This window comes from Vicugna pacos, chromosome 30 (genome assembly GCF_048564905.1).
Source record: "Vicugna pacos chromosome 30, VicPac4, whole genome shotgun sequence".
Lineage (NCBI taxonomy): Eukaryota > Metazoa > Chordata > Mammalia > Artiodactyla > Camelidae > Vicugna > Vicugna pacos.
The window spans coordinates 5544054-5568509 of NC_133016.1; the positions used below are offsets into that span (position 1 = coordinate 5544054).

Consider the following 24456-nt stretch of genomic DNA (forward strand, 5'->3'; position numbering starts at 1 on the left):
AGAAGCTCTCAGTTAGATTATTTATAATCGTGTGTACCTGATTGAAATATACTCTGCATACTATGTAATATAAACAACTTGGAATTTTCTTCCCACTTAAAAATTTTCTTATCCTTAAAGAGAATGCAGTTATCTTTGAATTGAGTTCTTTAGGTGAAGAATTTCATGACAGTGGTAATTACAGTTTGATTTTTATCCTTTTTGTTTGTGTTATTATTTTTTATTTTTATTTATTATTGTATTATTTTATTTGGGGGGAGGTAATTAGGTTTACTTATTTCTGGAGGAGATACTGGGGATTGAACCCAGGACCTCATGCATGCTAAGCATGCGCTCTACCACTTGAGCTATACCCTCCTCCGTTTGTTTGTGTTCATGTGCACTGTTGATGTGACATACTACTGGGGATGGAACGTTAACTAGCTCTGAAGTAAGACCGTTCTGAGGTTGAAGATTTGCTCTACTCATTCATATGACTTTGGACGAGTTACTTACTCTCTTTATGAACCTCTGTTTGCCCATCTGTCAAATATGAAAATGCAGAGTCTCCTAGTTTAACCCCAAAGTTAAATGAAATCTTTTCTTTTTTTCTTAGCCCAGTGCCTGTGACATTATAGAGGATTAATAAATGTTCCATCTATCTTTAATGCTGTTGGTTAATGTAAAATTTTCTACTCTTCCAGTATTATTAGAAATAATCTTATATTTCTTTAGCTACATTTTTTAAGGTAGAAAACAGGATAAAATTTAAGTAATATTAGTTTTATTTGTCTATCAGCCTATCGAATTGCCAAGATTACAATAGAAATAATGCTCAACATCGACTTGAATGCTGTGGGCCTTCCCACACTGTGTTTAGTCACATGTATTGGTACACTTTTTGCAGGGACAATTTGTACATGTACTTCGAAAGCACTGAAACTATTATAATGTTTTGATTTAGTGATTTCATTGCTTTGAATTCATGCATAGGATACAATCAGAGTTGAGCACACTGCTGCAGCTCAGGGAATTTAGAAATCACTGATTATCCAGTAGTTGGGGTAAATCCTTATGGTTGAATAACAATCAGATACTAAAATAATGTTTTTGAAGAAATAGTGATGATAACATTAAGTAAAAAAATGGTCGCAGTAGTGGATTTCTCCAGTTTTGTTAAAAACACAGAGTTATAATTCTGTTTGTAGTCACACACACACACACACACACACACACACACACACAGTATGTGCCAAGACAGTAATAACAGCTCTCTCTGGGAGGTGTGATCCTAGGCGATTTCTGTTTTTCTCCTTATGCTTCTCTCTATTTTCCTCCGTTTTCTATAATGGATATGCTTTCCTTTTGTTGCGCTAACATGGGAAACACCTTTTGAGTTTAGAGCACCTCCACCAGTGCAGGGGAGACCCACACCTCCTAGTGAGGTGATGCACCTCTTAGTTACTCCAGGACATGATTAGCAACGAAAACCTTTATGGGAAACAGCATATGGCTCAATTAGAGAGTAAATCCATGTTTTACAAATTTCATCTTTTAGAGTCCAAACCCACTGTTTGACCTGCTGGTTCTAACGGAGTCGCAGTCGCGAGAGGAAGCGGATGCCATCCGCACCGCTGTCCGGCAGCAGCTCCAGAAAGAGCTGATGGCTCTTTTCAATACCTTGCTGCTCAGTTTCGGGGCAGTTGCTGACAGGTACCGTCTGTATCATCAGAGGTTTGGGAATGTTTGTACCGAATCTAGTTTTCTTTTGATTTCCAAAGAGTCTTACTTTCTACTTGTTTCAAATTAAAAGGAGGAAGGACTTCAGTAAAAATCAGTTGTGGTGGTCTGTTTGTTTTTGTGTCAGTGGAATTTCTGAGGTAGCCTGATTGCAATTTCATACACACACACACACACACACACACACACAGTATTTTGTTGTCTCTAGGTTTTAGTTCTTGGTTCTCTCTCTTAATTTTCTATATATTTACCTGAGCAGTCATACCCATTTCTGTGACTTTACAACTGTTTTTGCTTTGATGATTTTCAAATGTATATCAGGAAATCTGACTTAAAAATTTTTTTAATTAGATAAAGTTCACAAATTAGATAAATTTTAGCCATTGTAAAGTGTACAATTGAGTGGATTTTGGTATATTTACAATATATAGGTTGTGCCACTGTTACTACTTAATTCCAGACATTTTCATTGCCCCAAAGAGAAACTTTGTATCCATTAAGCAGTCCCTCCCCATTCAGCCCTTACTCAAGCCCCTGGCAGCCACTAATCTTTCTGTTTCTATGAATTTGCATATTCTGGACACTTTATATAAATGGAATCAAACAATATGTGACCTTTCGTGTCTGGCTTCTTTCATTTAACATCATGTTTTCAAGGTCCATCCATGCTGTAGCAGATATCAGTGGAGACTACAGAAAAGAACTAAATACAAATTATATACACGAGAAATACAATTCCTAAAGCAAAGAATTCATTGCATGGGCTTAACAGCAGACTAGACACTGTTGAAGAGAGGATTAGTCAATTCAGACTACAAGTCAGTAGGAGTTTCACTGGAGAGGGATGCCTTGGAACCTCTAAGGTGCTGAGAATGTTTTGTACATTGTTATGCCTGATGGTTACATGATGATACATGTGTGTGAACCACCCCGTGGTGTATACCTAAGATTTGTGAATTTTGCTGTGTGCGGTTATTCATGCCTCAGTAGAGTGCTGAAGACAAGAACAAAGCCAGTCCAAGGACAGCAGAGTCTGGGCAGCTGGACCTAGAATGTATATAAGAATTTCCCGGGTGGGAATTTCCTTGTACAAATATTAACATCAGGAGCTCAAGAATCTACATAGTAAACCAGCACCACAGGTGGTCCTTGGACTGGACTTTGAGAAACGGTGGTCTCTCACTGTTCTCTGTGTGAATTTTGATGTTAAGGAGAGGAGTGTGGAGACACTTCCTTTTATGAGTAGGTCAAGGGCAGATTAGGAAATTAACATCTTTAGAAATCATATACTTATATCCCTACACCTCTGTGATGGAATAGGTAATAATACCATTAATAGTCTCAGTTTTGGAATCTAAAGATCTGTAAAACTAAAGAAATTTCAGATTTTATTCAGTATGTTGTTATACAGTGATATTTTCCTTCCAGGAATTAGACCTTTGGATCCATGCTTGGCCACTTAATTTTAGGAATTTTGTTTTCTAGTAGAAGATGTTGTCTTAATTGTTCTGTTTCTGATAGTTTTGTTTAAGTTATGTGTGAAAACGTATTAAAAGCTTTTCCTTTTATTTTAGCTTTCTGAGGAAAAAAAGCAATACATTTTAGTTGATTAAAAATTCAATTTTTTACTGATACTGAATGATCGAAAGTATAGTTTTAATGTATGCATTTACTTTTCCATCCCAGCTTTGTTTCATTACCAGGTGGCAATAGCAGTATCTGTTTATGCATTTCTCAGTGTAATTGTTGCTTGTCTTTCACACCACGTACTCTAGGTGGCACAGTAGTTGCGTTAGCCTTGGAAAGTCTTGTTTTGAGAGGAGACGTTTTCTGCCATTTCCACCAGATCACACATTTCTGATAGAGTAGGTTGCTAGTAACCTTCCGTCACCAGTCAGAAAGCCCAGTGAGCCCAGTAGACTTGTTCTGTGGTTGATTTTCCTCTCCTTTATGCACGCAGGAAATGCCTGGAACTCTTTTACGTTTTCCAAACGCAGCTGGCTCTGAAACTGCTCCAGTGCCTGAGAGTCACGGATGCGCCTCATTTCTACGGCCTGCCGTCCCTCGAGAGGACCTTACGAGGGATGGCCCACCTCACAGCATTTCCAGGATGGAGCTCACACTCTCCTCTTACAAAGCCCCTCGAGATCTGTGTGAAGTACTTAACGGGTCTCCTCGAAGTAAGTAAAAATAACCAGCGACTGTAACAGCAATAGCAAACTTGCCAATAATAGCTATTTACTGTTGTTGATCACTCAGGGTGTGCCAGGCACGACGTTAGGTGCACTGAATGTATTACTGTATTTAATGTAGATCATTACTCCGTTTTTGGCTCATCAGAATGAGTGTTCTCACAAGGATAAATGTACAAATGATATTTATTAGCAAATGTGCAAGTAGAATCACTTCTATGAATATACTTATTTGCTACAAAAGTAAGGCTTACATTTAATCAAGCCCCTTCGTTAGGGTAACTTTTTTGTATATATTGCTTAACACTTTTATTTGTGAAATTGAACACATATGTGGAAAATACACAAAACATAAATATATAGCTATCAATTATCACATAATGGACACCCAGGTAGCCAGCACCTAGGAGCTTTGCCATACCCCTTCCAGTCTCCTCCTCCCCTGAAAGGTAGTTGTTATTTTGATTTTTATGGTAATCTCTTCTTTGCATAGTTTTGCCACTTAACTATGTGTCCATATATACAATAATCCCTGATTCTTTCAGTTTTGTTAAATGAAATCATATGTCTGGCTGCTTTCTTTCTAATGTTATGCTTGTAAGAGTTGCTCACTTTGTTTCCTGTAGGTGGAGTTAGTTTAACTTCATTTTTGTATAGTATTCTCTCTACTACAGTGTTGAAGGACATCTAGCTTCTCTTTTTCTTCCAGTTTAGAACAGTTTTGGATACTGCTGCTATGAACATTCTTGTTCCGTGTTAAAAATTAGTATATCTTTTTAAAAAAATTTTTTTCAAACTATTCTTGATATTTGGAAATGTATTCTGTTTTTATATGTTAATCATGTACCCAGCGATCCTTGTTTCCAAACTCAGAGGAACAGCCTTTCATGTTTCATCTTTTAGAAGCTGTTTATGGCAGTTTTTTCAATTAATTAAAGAAAAGTGAGAATAAGGACCTTTTCTTCTAGTATTACTTTGCTAAGATTTTTAAAAATCATAAATAAGTTTTTCTGAACCTTTTAAGACAATCTTTTTTTTTCTTCTGTATTCTATTAAGGTAGTGGATTATTTTTGTTTATTTAAAAAGTGTTAAGCAAACTTACATTTCTGGAAAAGTTTCAACTCGTTTGTGATGGATTATTCTTTTTATATATAGACAGATTTAGTTTGTTAACACTTGGAATTATTCTACCTATTTTCATGGGGAAAATGTTTTTAGAATTATTCCATCTATCTTCTTTCTCATAAAACTTTTGTCAGGTTTTAATATCAAAAGAAGTCCATACTTCCATGTATATAATTTTCTCTTTTTCTTTATTATAACTGTCTCTTTTTTTCTTCCTTGGAATAGTTGATTTGAATTGGTATTATTTTTTTCCTCAAATGTTAATTAGAATTTGTTGGTAAAGCAATCTGAGACTGGAATTTTCTTTTGGGGAAGATTATAGATGAATTGAATTTTTAAAGTAGATCTGGAATGACTCAGGTTTCCTATTTTTTTTTTGTGGTCAGTCTTACTTAGCAAGCTGTGTTTCATTGGAATTTTATCTGAATTTTCAAATTCACTGCCCTAAAATTTTTCATCAGATCATCTTATTTTTCTAATATCTGTCAGGTCTGTAGTGAGGTCCCATTTCATTCCAGACATTAATTACTCCTCCTCCTCAGCTTTCTACACTGGTCTTACTACTGGTTTGTGTATTTCATTAGTCTTTTCAAAGAATGAACCTTTGTCTTTGTTGATCCCCTCTTTAATATTTTTCCCTTTTTTATTAATTTCTGTTTAAATTTATTTCCTTCATATTTTGGTATAATTTATGACTCTTTTTCTACTAAAATTTTTAAGGTAGAGAGTCTTCATTGATTTTTTTTTCTTTTCTCAAAAATGTATTTTTAGTTCTAATTACCTTCTAAGCATGACCTTAACTTTATTCTACGCATTCTGATCTGGCATGTTTTCGTCATCACTGAGTCCAACGTATTGTCAGAACGCACAGTGAGCATGACAAGGACGTGTTTCTGTAAGAGGACAGCTTCGCCGTGGTGCCCTGGCCGCCTTGAGTGTGTGCACGTGGGCCACGTCCGCTGGGCTAGCTGCGGCTGGTCTGAGCTTTGCCAGAGCTTCCTGTAATCCTTCCGGAGCGCGAGAGACTTGTAAGGGTCGTTCTCTTCACTCTCTCAGGAAGTCTGTCACGGGCCTGTTTTTGGCCTCCTGGGTTCTGACGAGCAGGCTTGCTGCCTCGCTGCCCTCGGGGTGCGGCAGCGGGCCGTGCAGGGTCTAGCTGCAGCCTGGCGTGGCCTCGGCCAGAGTGCTCTGTGCCGCCCCGCTGTTTGCTGGCCGCTTTGCTTCACTGCCACCCTGTGAAAGGGACGCTGGGAATTGACGCCTTTGCGTGCTTTTGCTTATGCTTTTTATGAAAGTAGTAAGCTGTCTGAGTCCAAAAATGACGCATCATCTCCTTGGTGACCGGCTCTGTCTGCGTTGCTTGCCTTGAAGCCAGAGGTTGGCGTCTTTAACAGCGTTAGGAATTGAGGAAAGGCTCCTGGAGGAGGCCGTGTAGAGAGAGGTTTTGGAAGATGAATAAACTGGTCAGAAGTGATGGGTGCTCTAGACGTGGAATGTATTGACCAAATCATCTATAACTTCCTATTCCTTCTCATGCTGCACGTTCCTACTTGCCCCGCGTCTCTGCCCACCACCAGATCATCCTTCAAAACAGAAACCTTTCAATCCAGATCTCCGTTTTCAAGTGCTTAAGGCTCTCTATAATCTTTCATTTTGAGTCTTATCTCCATTTTTGTGTTTTTTCCCACATCTCTTGAAGTTTCAGTTATATTTGACTCTTCTCATTAAATAAAAAAAGCATAGTTAAAAAGTCTGTTTCTTTCACACAGTTCTTCTCTTTTTGGGTGGCAGTGTCTGCACAGAGTTTTAGATCTCATATTCATTTACCTTCCTGTAGGAAGCCTTCTCCTATTCTTCCAGTCATCCAGCAAATATTATTTGACTGACTGGTCTCTTCTACAGGTTATGTGCCTACAGCAGTTCATATATGCCACTATTATGGTGCTTAATATTTTGTCTTTTTATCTTGTTTTATGCTTTGATCTATTATACTGTAAGCTTGTAAGAATTATCTTTGGACCATTTCTACTATCCCACAGCTCCCCATTAGTCTAGCACAGTGATTTGTACATGGTGGACAAATAATGAGTAATTTAATTTATTTGTATCTTACATATGATTTTTAAATTAGAATAAAGTTTGAATAACATTGGAAGTGTGACGTAAATAAAAGTAAGTGATGTGTGTTTAATTTTTGTATTTTCATTATTAAATAATGCTTTAAGTGATGCTGGTGTATACAGCTGTAAGTCATGCTTCAGATGATCTCATCTAGGATTTGTTTCCAAAGTGCTTTTTTTTGTTTTTTAAAAAAGGCTTCAAAATCCCAAATACAGTCAGCTGTACTATAAAATTTAATATAAATTTTAGTGAAGCCACTTTAATGAAATATTTTTTATCTTGTATAATTATAAATACTGAAAAAGGGCAGACTGCCAATATATTAATTATCTCATACTTCAAGGGGTCCATGATCAGAAATGTATGAATTTTTAGAACAGATATATTATCTAAAGACTTAAACCATAATGTTTTTTAAAAAGACAGCTCCTCCAGTGCATTTAAAATAATTCAGTCCACAAGTATCTAATTTATAGCATTATTTATAACGTGACTTATAAATACTCCATTTATAAATCTTGTGGAATACATCTCCTCTATAAAGTGATGTTTGTTTCAGACCAGGGATACGTGAGGACCTACTACAGCTGTAGTTGAAGTTAAGTGTTAGATTGTTTCTGTTCAGAAACCATCAGAAGTACTTCTGTTTGTAAAATTGCGTTAAGAGAAGAGACATCAGATCACAGCTGTGTTCCAAATACCTGAAATTGAAATGAGCTTTCTGTGTTATTGGAGAACAAAGGGGATTAGTTTTAGGTAAGAAGTCTAGGCAAAATGGCAATAATGTCATTCTAAGCTCAGTTGTCTTTGAGGTAATAAAAATCAGTTTATTAGCTAAGGAATCGATAAAAAGTATGATTCTTGTTTTATACTACTTCACAGTTATGAAAACCTGATTAACGAATCTTGATTTGGTATAAACAGAGGAATGCATTTATGCTTCATACAACGTTTTGGGAAGAAAATCTTTTTATTTTTACATTAAATGACAGGAAAATAATATGGAAAATTCTGTCACTTTTGTTAGAAATTGTGACAGTCATATTTAATCTTATTTGGGTCCTTCTGCTTAGTTACTTAATTAGCTAACAGATTTTTTAATTTTACTACTGACTAAGTTGATCTTTCATATAAAAGTCATGTTTATGTGAATGCACACTGAATTGTCAGTCCAAGTGATTTGCTTCCTAGTTTCTCACTAATAAAAGCTGAGTCCTTTTCAGGTGGGAGCTGTAATTTATCATCAGATATTTTGTTTCTGCACAGTGAAATTTGAATTTGAGTATTTACTTTTTCTGATTGAGAAATGAGACTCAGACTAAGTGTGATTCATTATGATAGGTGAATAAACTATGATAATTAAATCCTTAAAAATTATACATGAAGTATAATTCCAGGGACCTGACATAAAGTCAAGTTGAAAGGAGACAATATCCAGGTCCTTGGCTTGTCCCATGTGAGCTAGAACTGAAACCATGACAAAATAGCTGGCTCCAGTGACTTTAGGCAGATAGTAAGGACTTGATCATTCAGGTATCTTAACTTCTAAGACAGTCCCTTAAAGCTTTAAATTTTTAATTATGGAAAGTCTTAAACACATGCATACGCAGAAAGAACAGGAGATCAGAGCCCACGGAGCTGTCACCTGCAGTTTTTAACCCCTGGCCAATCTTGTTTCATTTTCAGACATACTATGCAATTATTTGGTTTGTGAAAATTCTAATTTAAGTCAAAATCTCTAAGTTATCTATGAATAAATTGTTTTCATTAAATAAGCCTAACGTGATTCATATTTGTGCTGTCATTTTTTTTAAACTAATCTGCTTGCTGCATGAGCTGAAAAGAATCCGAACTAAAAACTAGTCTCTGTTATGAGACAAAATGGCTTACATTAAAGGATTCTGTGCTGAATTAAAGCACTCAGAGCCCTTGGGTGGATGAATTAAAATACTTTCTGCTACATTAGATAACAAGCAGTTTTGATTGCTTTGACCCACAAGTTTTTCCTTCATAATATATTGGCATCTAAATATGGTTAACACTTTTATTGATCAAAATTTTGTGAATTATGAAATGATCTTTTGTCACTTTGAATTTTCTTGAGTTGAAAGCTATGAAGATCCTTGTTACTCAGTGTCAAGAAATACACGTTGAACCCCTGTGTGGGGGACAGTCTAGATTTACACAGAAGTGTTCTAAAAGAGTTTGTCACATGTTTTGAATGATTTTCTAAATCAAGTGGAAGGACTTTCCTCAAATTGCTGCTGTCTAACCCCCCATGTGCTTTCTGATTCAGCTGCTCAGGTAAGGGTGTATCCCTTCAGATAAGAAGCATCTCTTTTGCTGTTACTGATGGAAATCTGTTATGTGGGAGAGAAAAAGTTGACAGTCAATGATTTAAATAATAAATACATACTTACGCATGGAATAGAAATCTAAGATCGCTTAGAAGTGGAGAAAATGTCCACTTACATTTAAACCATAATTCTAGGAAATCTAGCCTAACTCTGGTAGTGAGAGTTTTATATAGCTAGCAATTTCTAAGTGTGCTTTTCAACAAGATATTTATAAACTCTTTTACTTGAAAGGTACTATAACATTTGAAAAACGTTAATGAGCATATTTTTAAATCACACAGTCTCCTAGGAGGATACTACCTATTTTTTATATAAGTACTAAAGGGACAAGAATTTAAACTAAAAATATTTGTTTTAATTGCGGTGAAATACACGCAACATAAAACGTGTCTTATTGACCATTTTTAAATGTATAAAATGTAAGAATATTATTATATACCTTATGTGGTTTTGGACTCAATCAATTCAGACAAGTCAGTAGAAAATTACGTATTTATCCACTAAGAGTAAATCCGCCACAGAATTGTCTGTGCTTGTTTTTCAGGTCATTACTTCTTTTTATGTGGAGCGTGGAGGAAACGCCATGTCCTTCATGGGAAAAGGTGTCACAAAGAGCACGGTCCTTTGCTTGCTTCACTTGTCCCACGAGATGATGGCACAGGCCCAGAGCTCGGTGAGAGCACGCAGAGCTGCCTGTGTTCCCAGCAGCTGCCAGGAAAGGAATGTGCTGTGTCCACACGTTTCAAGCGTATAGGTTTACTCTAGGAGCATGTCTCTTACTGACTTCTCTTTTTAGGAAGCAAAACTGATTTTTGACTAAGATGTTTCTTAGAAGCTATATAATACTCAGATCTGAATTTTATTTGAAATTTATTTTGATTGAAATCTGCATGCACTGGAGGACTACATGTCTAAACCATGGGGAAAATAGCTGTTCTGAAGAAAAATTTTTATGTGTAACTTTTTATGGAGGAGCTGAGATTTTTGTTTGCCTTGTGTTGGCTAAATAATCAATTGAAACCAAGTCTTCAGCATATTTTTACTTTGTTTTGATTTTTTAAAATTCAGCTATTTTAAACTCTCTCTCTTTTATTCTTAGAAACTCACCTAACATGTTTCTATGCCCTTTTTTTCATTCTAGGAGTGGATGTCACTTTGGTTCTTGCCTCTGGGTAGTCAGGGCGAGGAACATGCCCCCACCCAGCAAGGCCTGGCATGGTTGATTCCGTTGTGGGTTGACCGAGACCCAGAGGTCAGTGTGCAGCACAGTGGAGCCCACTGTGTGTAGGGTGAAGAACAAACGACATAAGTGCATATACACATTTAGATTTTCCAGAATGAGATTATTATGTTGACTAGACCTTAAGCTTTATTTACTGTGTCTTAGTCAACTTGGGCTGCATAATAAACACCATGGACTGGATGGCTTGAACAAGGAAATTAATTTCCTCAGGCTTCTGCAGGCTGGAAGTCGGGGGTGAAGGTGTCAGCATGCTCAGGCTTGGTGAGGACTCTGTCTGGCTGTCAGATGGCTCCCTGTTCACCATGTGCTCATATGACCTTTCCTCTCTTCCTCTTCTGATGAGGTCACCAGTCCTATCAGATTAGGACCCCACCCTTATGACCTCATTTACCCTTAATTATCTCCTAAAAGCCCTGTCCTCAAACACAGTCACATTAGGGGTTAGGGCTTTAACCTGTGAATTTCGGGGGTATACATTTCAGCTCGTAGCACCCCCTATTCAGTCAGATTCAGAATACAGATTACAAATAGTAAGAAATGACGTATTATACAATTGGTCACTTTCAGAACAGTGAAGAAATACTGGAGAAGCCCAGCCATTTTTCACATAGCTTAGAAGGATAGTGACCAAGTGACATTTAACAGAATAGTACCATTGCAGCACAATGTTTTGTATTATTAATGAGTTTTCCAGTTTTAGCCATTTGTCCCCTGATTTTATTTTTTGAATCACCTTATTGAGGTATAATTGACATATAAAAAGCTGTACACATTTAACTTGTACAGCTTCATGAATTTGGAGATAAGTATACACCCTTGAAATACACGTCACCAGAATCAGTGCCATAAACATACCCTTCACCTGCCAAAGTTTCCTCCTGTCCTCCTTACTGTTTGTTTTTGTAATTAGAACATTTGACGTAAGATTTGCCCTCTCAGCAAATTTTTAAGTATCTAATACAGTACTGTTAACAGCCTAGAGGTACATTCTTTAACCACATTGAACTTGGACTTACTGCTTGACTGTGCTATGACTGCATTGCTTTTTGTTACTCTGAGTTATCAGTGAAACTCTGTTTTGAAATCAGAATTTAGAAGTTCACCAAAATATGTAGCTTGAGCAACAAGGGTATTGGCAAACACATTAAACCAGATCAATCTTATTTGAAACTTTTTTTTTAAAGTAATTTTTGGGAAAATACTAAGTGCCTTATAGAAAGATAATTCAGTTATTTCTCTTTGAAAAGAAGTTTCAAAGAAGTTAAAACCGTTTGGAAGAAACACTGAAAATTTAAGGAAGGTAGAACAAAATGCTAGGTGTCCTCTTAAAAATGAGACATAAATAAGCATCATGTTCATAAAAGACATGTAAGCACCCAATGCTTTCCCTAGAAAAAGGCTTTTGAACTGTAATTCTTATTCTTCTTTATACCTGGTTTTGACTTTTTGTGACATTTGCTTTTCTTTAACTTTTGTTACCTATATTATTTCTTAAATCATGGAACAGGATTTTTACTCATTCATGAACTTAAAGAACAGTTTTCTTTAAGTGCCTTTTATGATTAAGGATTGTCAAGACAGTGTCATAAAAGTATGATATTTTGTGTACCAGAAGAGAAAGAATTCATGTTGTGAAGTCAGGTTCTTTGGCTTGAACAGGTGAGGTTCACTTCGCTGGGATTGGGATCAGCACTGACCACCCTTGCAGCTGGCTGTGTGGCCCTGGCCAGCAGTTGTCAGAACATCTCTGGTGGACTCTGGGGGACGGTGGTGAGCATTCTCCTGGACCAGTCGGAATGCAGCATGGTGCGCCGGGAGGTAGGCCTGTCTGTCTGGTTCCTCCTCCCTGTTCCCCTCGGCCGTCTGCCGTGACGATCCCTGTAAACCGCACGCCCTCTTCAGCTCGGTGGGCTGACCACTCACCATCATTTCTTCTTCCTGCGAAAAACGCGCATGAAATGATAGTAAAGGACAAAATGGTATCGATTCACTTAGTAAAAGTAGGAGTCCTTCACCCTGATAAGGTCAAAGCAGAATTTGGTGTATTTTAATTAGGAACTCTTCTGTTTTATTACACACTGAAAAGTAGTGCAAAAGAAGAAAAATTACTTTTATATTATCTCAGTGTTTAAGTTTATAAAGCTTTACGTAAGGGACTGTCAAAATACCCTGTAGTATTTATTATATAACATATAGGAGGAAGAGTAAATGCTGTTTTAATTCTTTCTAAATGGTTTGTGGTTCTCTTTATTGCTGCTTTTATCAAAGTAATGATTGATGCAGACAGTTTTAAGAACTGTAATCAAATAGTGCTTAGAGGCTTGTAAAGAAAACAGCAGCTCCTGGGCCCATAATTAGCCAGTTTCCAGTTCTAAAATCCAAAGGCTGCAGTTTTCTTATTATTTGTTTTTTAATAGTAATGCTTAAACTTGTAGCTTCCTCTTGGTTTACTAACTTTAAAGATGACCTGTTGACTTCCAGTTAAGATGACTGAAAAACGTCACTCCCTCTGGATCTCCTCTGTTACTTGAGTTATTCTCTCATTGTATCGTTATCTATCACTAAGTAGATAATCAGTGTTCACATTAGTATGATGATTTAATTTGACCACCTTCAGGACAGACCTAGGTATGTAAGTTGAACATTCATGGTTCATATTTCTAGTTAGCAATTTTTTATTGAGAGGAGCTTGTATGAGAAAGCAAGAGAAGGGGAGAGAGGCATGTGTATGATCTGTTAAGAGGACAATAGAAACCAAAATATTTTTTTTAAATGCTACCAGAATGGTTTGTTTTACAGGTCATTTTTTGGAAAAACAAAATTCTGAAATAGGAAACAAATATATTTCCTGATGAAGTGGTTTCCCCCTCTACTGTGTCGTCATCTAACAGGAAGGGCAGCTGGGGTGTTCTCATCATGGTCTCAGTGCGTGCAGTTGCCCAGGGATATGTCTTTTTGTTATGAAATGACAATATATTGGTTATTTCAGAGACGACAACAAGATGGCAGTGTTGACATTTTTTTCCTTTAATTTCAGGCTGCATTTATTCTTCAGAATCTCCTTGTAATTCCAATGCCCTCAGTAATTATAAAGGATTATACTTGGCAGGTAGGTGACTTTAAACAATGATCAACCCAGTAAGTGTTTGAGATTAATCAGTGATAAATTTTCAGCATATGTATGTGTATATATTTCGTTACCCGTGGAACTTTATAGAAGCCAACAGGATCTCTTAAAAGAGAATGTAGAAGTTTCTTATGCTTGGTCAGATCTACAGATTCTTCTCTGTGGTGTTAAAAATAATTTTAAACAGAAATAATAATTGCTAACATGGTGTTTACTATGTACTAGGCACCCTTAGAAGCATAACAAACATCAACTTGTGTAATGGTTTGAGTTGTGAACCCGTATTATCCACATTGTCTAGATTAAGAAAATATAGCACAGTGGGTTTAAGTCGTTTGCCCTAAATCACATCCTTCTGCTCTGAAACTTTGGGAAAATTTCTTTGCCACTAACTATACTATCTCTTTAATTTAATAATAGTAAATATGTTTATATGTAAATATGCATGATGTTAACATCTTTTTTTATGGATTAGTGCACAGTTAGTGTCATAATTTATCTTGCTTTGATTTCTTTTGGATTAATTTTTTATTTTATGTTCTGAGTATCAAGTCAGTAAGTAGTTTTCCCTAACTTTTTTGTAGCCTACTGCTTTTTAGATAATTTGGAGTTTAGAAAAGTGCTCTCTGTGGGGAGATAAGGTTTGCTCCTTTTCCACCCCATTCCTTATCTGTGTGTCCTGTCCTGTATGTGTATACTTACCACACTGTTGCATCTCACCCTCCAGGATCCTGGTCAAATCTAAAGTCTCCTTTGAAGTTTTCAGTAGAACACGTCTTTGGGGGAATTACTGTGTCTGGTTGAGCTGCAGGGAGGGCAGCTTTTCGGGCCGTCACCTGAAGCATGAGTCCAGGTGGCGTTAAGGCCTAGGTCTCCTTCACTCTTGGAAGGTTCACTTCTGCAAACTTGACAAACCCAAGTTCACTCTGGCAATTACTGTAAATCCCACGCTGCTTTTCTACTGGCTCCTCTAATTTGTTTAACATGCCTTCTGATAATGATTGTTATTCACAGTCTGTGTTGTAATAAAACCAGAGGAGGCAAACTAGAAAGAATACACAGGATTAATATTTATATTAACAGTCTAGTGGTTTTGATGCCTGTTATCCAGTAACTAGATTTTAAAACAGGTGCTGTTTTTGGCTTAAATGCAAATAATCTCTACTCCTATTGTTAAACTGGCGACACCTGTATACTGTAACCTTGGTGATGTACTGCCAGTGAATTCTTTATTATTGAACTAAGTATAATAATATAAGGGCAAGAGTAATAAGATTTCTGGGTTCTATTACAGATCTTGGGACATGATAATACAGAACCATGTGGAGAAGTTGATTTTTTCTAACAAGTTAAATAGTATACAGTTCCTTTTTGCTACTGGTGACATGCTCAGTACAGCTTTCTGGTTTTGTGACTCTCCAGTTCTCCATCACAGAATTAATTTTCTACTAAAAAGTTGAAAACAGTGGTTTAAGTGTGCTTTTGGAGTCTTACGCTTTGCCTGTATTGGCCAGAGTCAAAAATATTTGAGAGCTACTCTAATCCAAGATAGTACTTGATGATGGAACTTCTGTTAGTCTTAAGCAAAACTGGAAAAATAAATAAGTCTAATTGTTCTGTGCTTTTTAAATAAACTCACATTTTCTTCCTCTCTCTTTCTTTTAATATGTTTTTGGTTATTATTTTTGTTTTTAAGTGTCCTAACTTAGCAGTAAAAGTAGTTGGTAATCTAGTATTTGTTCCCCAATCTTTAAAAAGCTTAGCGATACTTTAAATCCCAGAGTGGAAACAGCTGCTCTAGTAAAGGCACATGGTAGCCTTCAGATATAGTTGGTGGAATTTTATAATCTCTAAGAAGCTGTGACATTTGTCAGTTTACTACAGCCGGAAAAAAGGTGCTACTTTTCCAGTATTTTAAAATTAAAACTGTCATTGGTAAAATGATAAGTAATAATCTTACTCAACAAAATGTTTCATTTACTTGTCTTGGTGCGTATTTCTCAGTGTTTTGGAGGATACAGCATGGAGGAAGCAGCACTGGTATCTAGAAGCTTTGTAAATATTCTGTTTTGGATGAGTTGATATTTGATTAATTATGTTTTACAAGGAGGATTGCTTTTCCTGCTTTGCGTGTTGTTTTGATGCCTGACGTCTGGATCGACGCCCTCTGTACTCTTGCTCACAGGGCGTTGTGCAGTGCCCCCTTTATGACTGTCACCCCTTTCTCAGTTTCCCCCCACACACCCGGCATACACTGCGATTTCATGTCGTTATTGGAGTTGTACCTCTCCGTGGTAGTAATCTGCGTGTGTAAATTTTGAGTTGTATAAATGGCCAGGTTTCTTTTTGTGGTTAAGTGTAGTGTCCTCCTGGCAAATGTCGTAGATACTTTTTTAGCTTCATTCCTGGTTCCACTGTTTTCATACCTTTGTTTTTCTTTCATTTTTGCTGTACTTGTACTATCCTGTTATAATTTCCCTTTCCTTGTAATAAGGCTTAAATCTTTTTGGAATAAGGTAAGACACAAATCATTTAAAGTTTTTTCGGAGAGGGGGGTTGGAAGGAATATTTATTAAAGTTATAAATTTTATAAAAATTTAGTTTTTCCTTGAGTTTTAAGATTCAGCTTATCGTTTTTCTTTTTTCTTATTCTATTTATAAGTCTACCAAATTTAACTATCTTTTAAAGGGGCTTTTTGGATGATGTTTGTTTCATTTACAGACTTTTTTTAAATTGAGTTATAGTTGATGTACAATATTATATAAGTTTCAGGTGTACAACATAGTAATTCACAATTCTTAAAGATTCTATTGCATTTATAGTTATTATAAAATATTGGCTATATTCCCTGTGTTGTGCAATAAACCATTTTTTATTTTCAAAGGTATTTTAAAAAAGACTTTTACTAACTGCTGCAGTCCATCTAAATCTTCCTGTTCCCTGAAAGATACCAGCATTTAATGCCTATACCATTCAGTTAGGTTCTTTCTCAGACATTACCTTTACTGCCTTGCCTGTTTCTTACCATTTAGCTTAATCTTCCTAGGTGGAATGTGTATCTTAGGACCACATTTTTAATGTTAAAAAAAAAGTTTCTCCCGCCCCGATCACAGAGAAGACGGCACTCCGTCACTCTTGGCTAATGTGCAAATCGTTTCACTTATCCCTTTAGTCTTATTGGTATTGCTAAGTAGATAAAGTTGAATGTGAGGTCTAAGGTTTTGCAGCGTGTTTGCCATGTACCTTTTCATGGGTGCAGAAATGCACTGTTTTTTAAGAGCAACCTTTATAATATTGGGGTTTCTTTCTTCAAGGCTCATCCCTCTCAGGGAGCAAACACAGAATCACTGTCGAAAGGACCCTAAGCTGTGTTGTGTTCCCCGCTGTCCAGGGTCTTGTAAACTGGTTTCCTACAGTCTGAGTGGATATAGTGCTCTTGGATGTGGAAGATTCTGTTGGTGGCTGCGGTTTGAGGACTGTTGTCACAAATCCGTATCCCTGCAACTTTAACAACCAGAATGGAATTTTAGAGTTGATTATAACAAGAAATCTGTTAGATAGAAATTATCTTTGTAGTTTGTTTCAGTTCATTTCTCTAAATGTTTGTTGAGTATTTAAATGTGGGGACTCACAGATGATCAGATTTAATGCTTTGGGGCTTACGGCCTGTGGGGGAAGACAAACACATACCTAGACAACGTTACTACAGTAACGTTTTTCTATGATGATGGTAGCTTATGTGTAATATTTGTAATATTAAAGTTATTCTTTCCCTTGAAAATGTATCACACATTTAAGTGTAAAGGTAGTTTCATCCACTTATATAATATAGTGAGACATCAGCTTGTTCATGCTTTAGTTCTTTTCTACATTTGTGATAAGACCTTGAGTTGGCACATTTATTTTATTTTGAAAAAAATTAGAGTTGCAGAAACAACAGTTTTTGTGTATTCTTCACCCAGATTCCTCAAATGTTACACTTTTACCATATTTGCTTTAGCTCTACCTAGAATCTTCTTTCTGAGCCATTTGAGAGTCGCAGACATAATGCTTCTATTTTCCCTGAATATTTAATTGTGAGTGTCCTAAAAACAAGGAGAGTCTCTTACAGGATTACCATAATAATAATCAAAGTTAAGAAATTATTCAGATTTTTCCAATTGTCACACTACTGTCTTTTACAGAAAAAAAAACACCCAGTGAGGATCTAGGATCCAATTCGGGAACACGTGTTGCGTGTAGCTGTCATGTCTGTTAAGTTTCTTATCTAAAATAGTTCCTAAATCTTTAACATTTATGACCTTAGCATTTTTGAGGAGCACAGGCTGTTTAGTTTTTGTAGTATTTTTAAATTAGGTTTGTTTCCCCATGATTAGATTCAGATTATGAGTTTTTGGCAGAAAAGCCACAAAAGCGATGTGCTCTCAGTGCATTACATCAGGAGACAGGCTGTCTCTTTGCTGCATTGCTGGTAATATTAACCTTGCTTTCTTGGTTAACAGAGAGTTTGCCTGTTTTCTCCATTGTGGACTTACTTTTTTATTTTACCAGGGGATGTTTGAGACTAAAATATCTGTTTCTCTTCAGCTTTTACTAATTTTAACTTTATTTGTGATTTCTTGTCTGAAGCAGTTATCACTGAATGTTTGTCAAATGATGATTTTCTAATTCCATCATTTCTTCTACATTCATCACATTTTACTGTAAGGAAGAGGTTTCCTTTCTTATTTATTCATTTATTTATTTATACCAATATGGACTCAAGAACTCTTAGTCTGTTTCATGGGTTATAATGTTTCTATCATTATTTATTGAGATGCTCATATTGTTTCAGATTTGCCGGGGAGGAGTCCCCTCCTATGTCCTTTTAACATGTCTTCGTCAATCTTTGAGAACTTCCTTACTCTCTGGTATAGGAAGGTGTTCTAGACTTTGCCAGCCCCAACCTGGAATCAGATACTTGTTCAAAGAGCCCTGATTTCTTTCAGTGGAGAGTGATACATAGAAATGAGATCTGGGTTTTAGATGTGCACTCGCAGTGGACAGACCTGGCACCTGGGTATGTGTCTATCTGTGTTGCAGACAGATGTTCAGCTCACTTACAGTTCTGTGCATCATTTTCATATTTGATGTGATAATTACTGATGCGTATTTTTCATCTTTTAATGTGTTCATCGTGAATCATCATGAGTATTGATTTCACAAAACAATAAGTAGTTGGTGTCAGAGGAGCAATATCATTTTAACTATATTCATAATTTATATGTAGTTAGGGATTTCTTATGTAATTAGGATCATTTTTTCCAATCTCTGTATTACATTATAGTATTTTAAAAGTTTTTTATATATCAAAATAATTATTTTTTCTTCCTGGAAGTATTCTTCATTCTTCTTAAATATAATTTGATTCTGCTCCTAGTTCCTTCGGAATCATAGCTAATAGATGTGCTAGTTCTCTGACACTAGGAGTAAAATACGTTTTAAATGTAGTAGTATAGCTTATTGAATCCTTGAGAACAGTATTTTCAAATTAATCAGCGTCTTCTATGACATAATTAATTTGCATTTGCTGTTTTCTTTGTAAGTTTATTTGTAACGGCACCTGGTGACTTGAAGAGTTTTCTTTCTTTGCCTACCGTCCTCAGCTCTCCCTGGCAATTTCGCAGATGATCTGGCAGCCCCAGTACTCACCCGAGGGCAAGGCTGGTAAGGATATAGACATCTTGAGACAGAGCAATTAGGCTGTGCTGACTTCCCCCCTTTGCCAGAAGACAGCCCCATCAATTACTGATGGACCTGTGGAGCGGAGCCTAGTCTATGCATGAATGGCTCCATTGTTCTGGCCCCTTTACAGCAGTCATGTGTGGAAAGCCTGAGTCACGCCGTCTTTTGTGCACATGCTGGGCTTGGCTCCACTGTCGCGATGAAAGCTCTGCTGATAATGTGCTGGTGCCGCTAGGAAGCTCTGGCCCATGGAGACTGGGGATTCCGGCTAAATGCTCAGTTAAAATATAAGTCAAATAAAAAATAATGGTTATGTCATATGTACTTATTCCAGATCATTTGTTTCCTTGAGAAGTTTAAAAATATTTTGAAGAATTGTTCTAATTTTTAGAAGAAATCATTATTTTCAAGAAATAAATATATACGTTAAAAAAAGCTAATAGAGCTTATTATGAAATTCACTACCCCCTCCATTCACAGAGACAGCTTTACCTCCTACTGATGTTAATTCTTCAGGTAGTTACATTCCTGTCTCTAAATAGTATGTTTACAGTAATATGTTTGTTCCTTTACTGTGTCAGTGTATACAGTGTAGCTCATTTAAACAGTGTCCTACCAGTACAGTTCTGTTACTGGTCTGAGTTTCTCCCCTGTTCACCCCTGCTGTTTGTGGTCTCCTTCCCTGTGAATTAGGTCTTTTGGCCCCTCTATTAGGAGGTAAGGTGTGGCTAAGGTGGGCCTGTCCTTTTGTCGGTGTCTCCTCCCCCATTCCTGCTGCTAGTCTTCGCCAGTTCTATCTCTGCTTTTACTTTGTGAGGGCTGATTATGTTTAGATTCTCTTCTGCAGCCTCGATGTATCTGTAGGTTGATTCTAAACAGTGAGAACCAGTAATTGACTACAGAGCCATTTATTGGGCTGTGGTATACTTTCTTATCTCTGCTTCCAGGGCTGTGATCCCTCTGGCACTCAGAGGAAAACTTCTCTGGTATTTATTATTTGTGTGTGTGTGTAGACTTTTAAAAATTGATTTGGGCATTGGGTGCCCCCCCCCAGAATTTCTATTAATTTTTTTTCTTGCATTGTGAATCCGTATCATAGCTCCAGTTTTTCTAAGCTTTTAATCATCCTTTCTCTTCAGTTAGAATACCCTTTCCTAGTAATTATCCTCAAAATAGTTGTGTTCCTACCTAAAAACAAAAGCATGACAGACAAACTTCTGAGTTATTGTTTGTTTGAAAATATATTTAAATTGCACTGGATTGAGGTTTGGGTTACCAGTTATAGGATTCAAACCACTCCTCATAAGAATCTTGCTCCACTGTCTTCTGAAACCTCATGCTACTGATGAGAAGTCAGACACCCTTCTCATTCTCTTTGTGGGTGACTTTTTGTTTTACCACCTTCAGTTTGTCTTTGATGTTCTGGAATTTTATGATTATACGTCTTTTTTCATTTCTCTCACTTGACATTTATTAAGCTCCTTCATTTGGAAACGTAGATGTTCTGTATCTTTTGGCTCTGATAATTTTTTTCATATTTATTTATTTTAAAAAAGACTTCTCCTTTTTCTTTGTTTTTTCTTTCCACAAATTATAAGAGTGTTATATTAGGCCTCTTGAATTAATTTTCTGTATCCTTACCTTTTTTTATTTCTGTTTCCTAGTCTTTAAATTCTGGGTATTAGTTCTTTTATTTCTAACAGAATTAGTTTAACTTCTTCAATCTTGGTAGGCCGAATAATTCTCACAGGAATTTATGGGTAAAGGAAAAAATTAGGCTGTGAAACTTCACTAGGGAGATTTAAATTTATGTCTCTTACGACCTCATTTGTTATTTTTATTTTCTAAGTCTTTTCTTTTTATATTAGTATGAGCTGGAGAAGAAAATGTATTTTAAAATATATATTAATTGAAGAGTAAGTGTGATTATGTTAATTATATTCTTTATTACCATGATAATTATATTTATTTATAGAATACTAAGTTGTACATCGTACTTACATGCGTAACTTCTCACTTACTTTGAAAATACATATAACTGAAGAGAAGATGGATTTTAGAAGACACTGAGTTTGTAACACCTTCCCTTCCATCAGATAGTGTAGCCATCAGTCTTAGCAGACCTTCACAGAGATATTCAGCAGATTTAGGAAGTCTTGAGGAACTTGTTTTCAACATTTATACAGTTTATATTCTTTCATGTACTTTTGGTTAAACCTTTGTGAATTTGGCCTGTGGCTGTAACTCATCCAGGAAACAATTATATAGCAGATGATTTTGCAAAAGTAAAAATTTTGAATAATTTCCTATAATCTGTGTAATAAAATATTTGGAAATTGTTCTGAGCGTTATTATGAAATGTGTCTAGAAAACAGTGTTTTTGCTACTTTGTCTGATAATTTTATTTTATTGATTTACTGAGGTTTGTTACGTAGTTGGGAGTTAAGCCAGTAACCTTAGCTGAATTATTTATAATTCTCATCTTGTTTGTTGATCCGTCCTGCAGTCATTATAATGAGGACTTTGATTTGTGATTTAAAGTTACTATTGCTAATCTCTCGCGTGTTTGACAGTTTTTTTTATATTTACGGATGCTTAAAAGATAAAGCATTTTGAAGCTGTGAATGTTAGGATTGGCTGAGTGACTCTGGATGAATTACTTCATCCTGGATAAATAAGGTAACGCATGAAAGGGCCACATCGCCTGAAGCGTATACCCAGGTTCTAGGCAGGAACCCCGTGACCCTGCTCTCCATACACTCTTGTTTCACCTGCTGATCCTGAGCTCTGAATTTAAAGTTACGGTGACCAACATCTGCTGACTGCTCATTAAAAAGTCTTATTTCTTCTTAAGCATGTACATTGCTCTGTTTATAGAGAGTAAGCTCACAGTGTTGGGTAGGTTTTTTAGAGCACGAGAATAACAAATTCATAACAATAGAACGTATTTAATACTGAAGTAAGAGTTTCAACTTTAGTAAAACTCTTAGAAGAGTTAATGGAAATAATCTCTTTAATGTAATTATACCTTTAACTATTACTTCATCATCTTGGATAGTAAGTTTTAATATCCATCTTTCCTTAGTGATCAGGAAGCATGCGAGAAGGGACATATATGCAAATGTCACAGTTAATGATAAACTTTGGGTAGGTTTTAACCGTATCTTTCTTGTTGGTACATAGATTTCTACTTTCTGTCTTTTATTTTTCTCTCTTATGGTCTGTTTTAAAAATCTTAATTATATTTGATTATCATTTTCCAAAAAAATAGAAATAGTTATAAACACTATGATGTGATTATTTGTATACTTTAAACCGATCCTTTTTGTACTTTTAACTGAATCCTTGATTTTTGCCATTGGATATTCCAGAAAAAACAGTGGCAGTGCAAAAAGTTATTTGAAAAAAAGTACAAAGAGATTGAAATTGTGCAATGGTAGATTCTTCTCAGCCTCCAGCTGGAAAGTGTGTACGTGTGTATTTTTGCATGCACACGTGTGGTTTCCTTGAAAGAAGGGTTAATTCAGGGGGTAAGGTATAGCGTGAACTGGGTCTTGGGTTCAATCCCCAGGACCTCCATTAAAAAAATAAATAAACCTAATTACTGCCCCCCCACAACAAAATAAATAAATAAATAAAAGACATTATAAAAAAAAGAAAGGGTTAATTCAGTGGAAAGTAAAGTGGCAGATTTTACAGTGGGTACCAATGCGCCTTTTCATTTTATCTAGCTTACTGATAGGTACAAAAAGTGATTTTGAACGTAATTACTGAACCATGTTATTTCAGATATTTTAATACATATCATTTTATTGTTCTGTGTGGATTGCAAAATACTGCTTTTACTGTATTTGTACCTCAAGTATATAACTACTTGGTTTAAACCGTACCATTTCATGAGACATGTTAAACTAAGTGGGCCCTCAGCAGACAGGCTAGATCAGCCTCTGCTGGAGTGGGTTTTCAGGCAGAGAAGATTCAGGGCTCCGTGAGGCAGCGGCCCAGGGCCAGCCTGGCTCGCGTGGGGCAGGAAAGAGACAGTGGAGGGAGCGTGCTGGCAGCTGGGCCCATTCGTCTGGTTGAGGAGATGTGGGGGGAAAGTGGGTCCTTCAAAGAAATTAAGTGATGAATCACTGTCTCTCTCTCCTCTTTTCCTCCAGGGCCCCTGTGTCCATGACGAGGACTCTGGCCTGTCGCTCACAGGAAAACCTGCCCTTCAGGCTCTGTTATATCACTGCCATTTTTATGAACATTTGAGTCAGATGGTTAAACATTGTTACCTGGGACGGTATACATTTGATTTGAATTGTTCTGCTCTTCATGGAACTTCAGAAGGCAATGATTTAAATGGTACAGATATTTATATTTATATTTTTAATAAAATGTAATAGTTCTTAACCTGTTAAAAACCTGTGTGTTTGTTACAAAATATTTGCAAAACAATGAAAACAGAGAACATTCATCTCTAGTCCCAAAACCCAGAGATGATCTTTGTTGCCTTGGGGTGTATTTTCTGCTGGTCTTCTTCCTCTGTATAGCTTTTGTTTGTTGTACGTAATTGTGCTCCTGTCTTATGTACATTTTTGTATTGCCTTCTTTCACTAAACGTTGCCTAAGCATTTTTCTGTGTTATAAATTCTTCATGGAAACTATTTTTGACATCTTATTAATGTTTCATAAGTTATTTCATGCCCTTCAGTAAAGTTTTATAGTTTTTTCTATTAAATGTCTGAAACTTTTTGGAAAGTTCTTCCTAGGCAATCAAGAATGGGATGTTTTCCTACTAAATTTTCTAATTTGTTTGGCTGATATATTGAAAAACTTTGTTTTTGTCATGTTACTCAGT

General features: G+C 36.3%; 1 protein-coding gene across 6 annotated transcripts in view; it reads left to right on the forward strand.

Moving 5' to 3' along the window:
- Positions 1–24456, forward strand: part of RTTN (rotatin) — a 113019-nt gene that overhangs the window by 52104 nt on the left and 36459 nt on the right. For all 6 annotated transcript variants that reach the window (XM_072952117.1, XM_072952119.1, XM_072952118.1 and 3 more), the window contains 7 exons: positions 1538–1692; positions 3680–3899; positions 10060–10188; positions 10657–10767; positions 12418–12576; positions 13796–13867; positions 23771–23960. In XM_072952117.1, the coding sequence (XP_072808218.1) occupies positions 1538–1692; positions 3680–3899; positions 10060–10188; positions 10657–10767; positions 12418–12576; positions 13796–13867; positions 23771–23960 (1036 nt within the window). The remainder of the gene's footprint in view (positions 1–1537; positions 1693–3679; positions 3900–10059; positions 10189–10656; positions 10768–12417; positions 12577–13795; positions 13868–23770; positions 23961–24456) is intronic.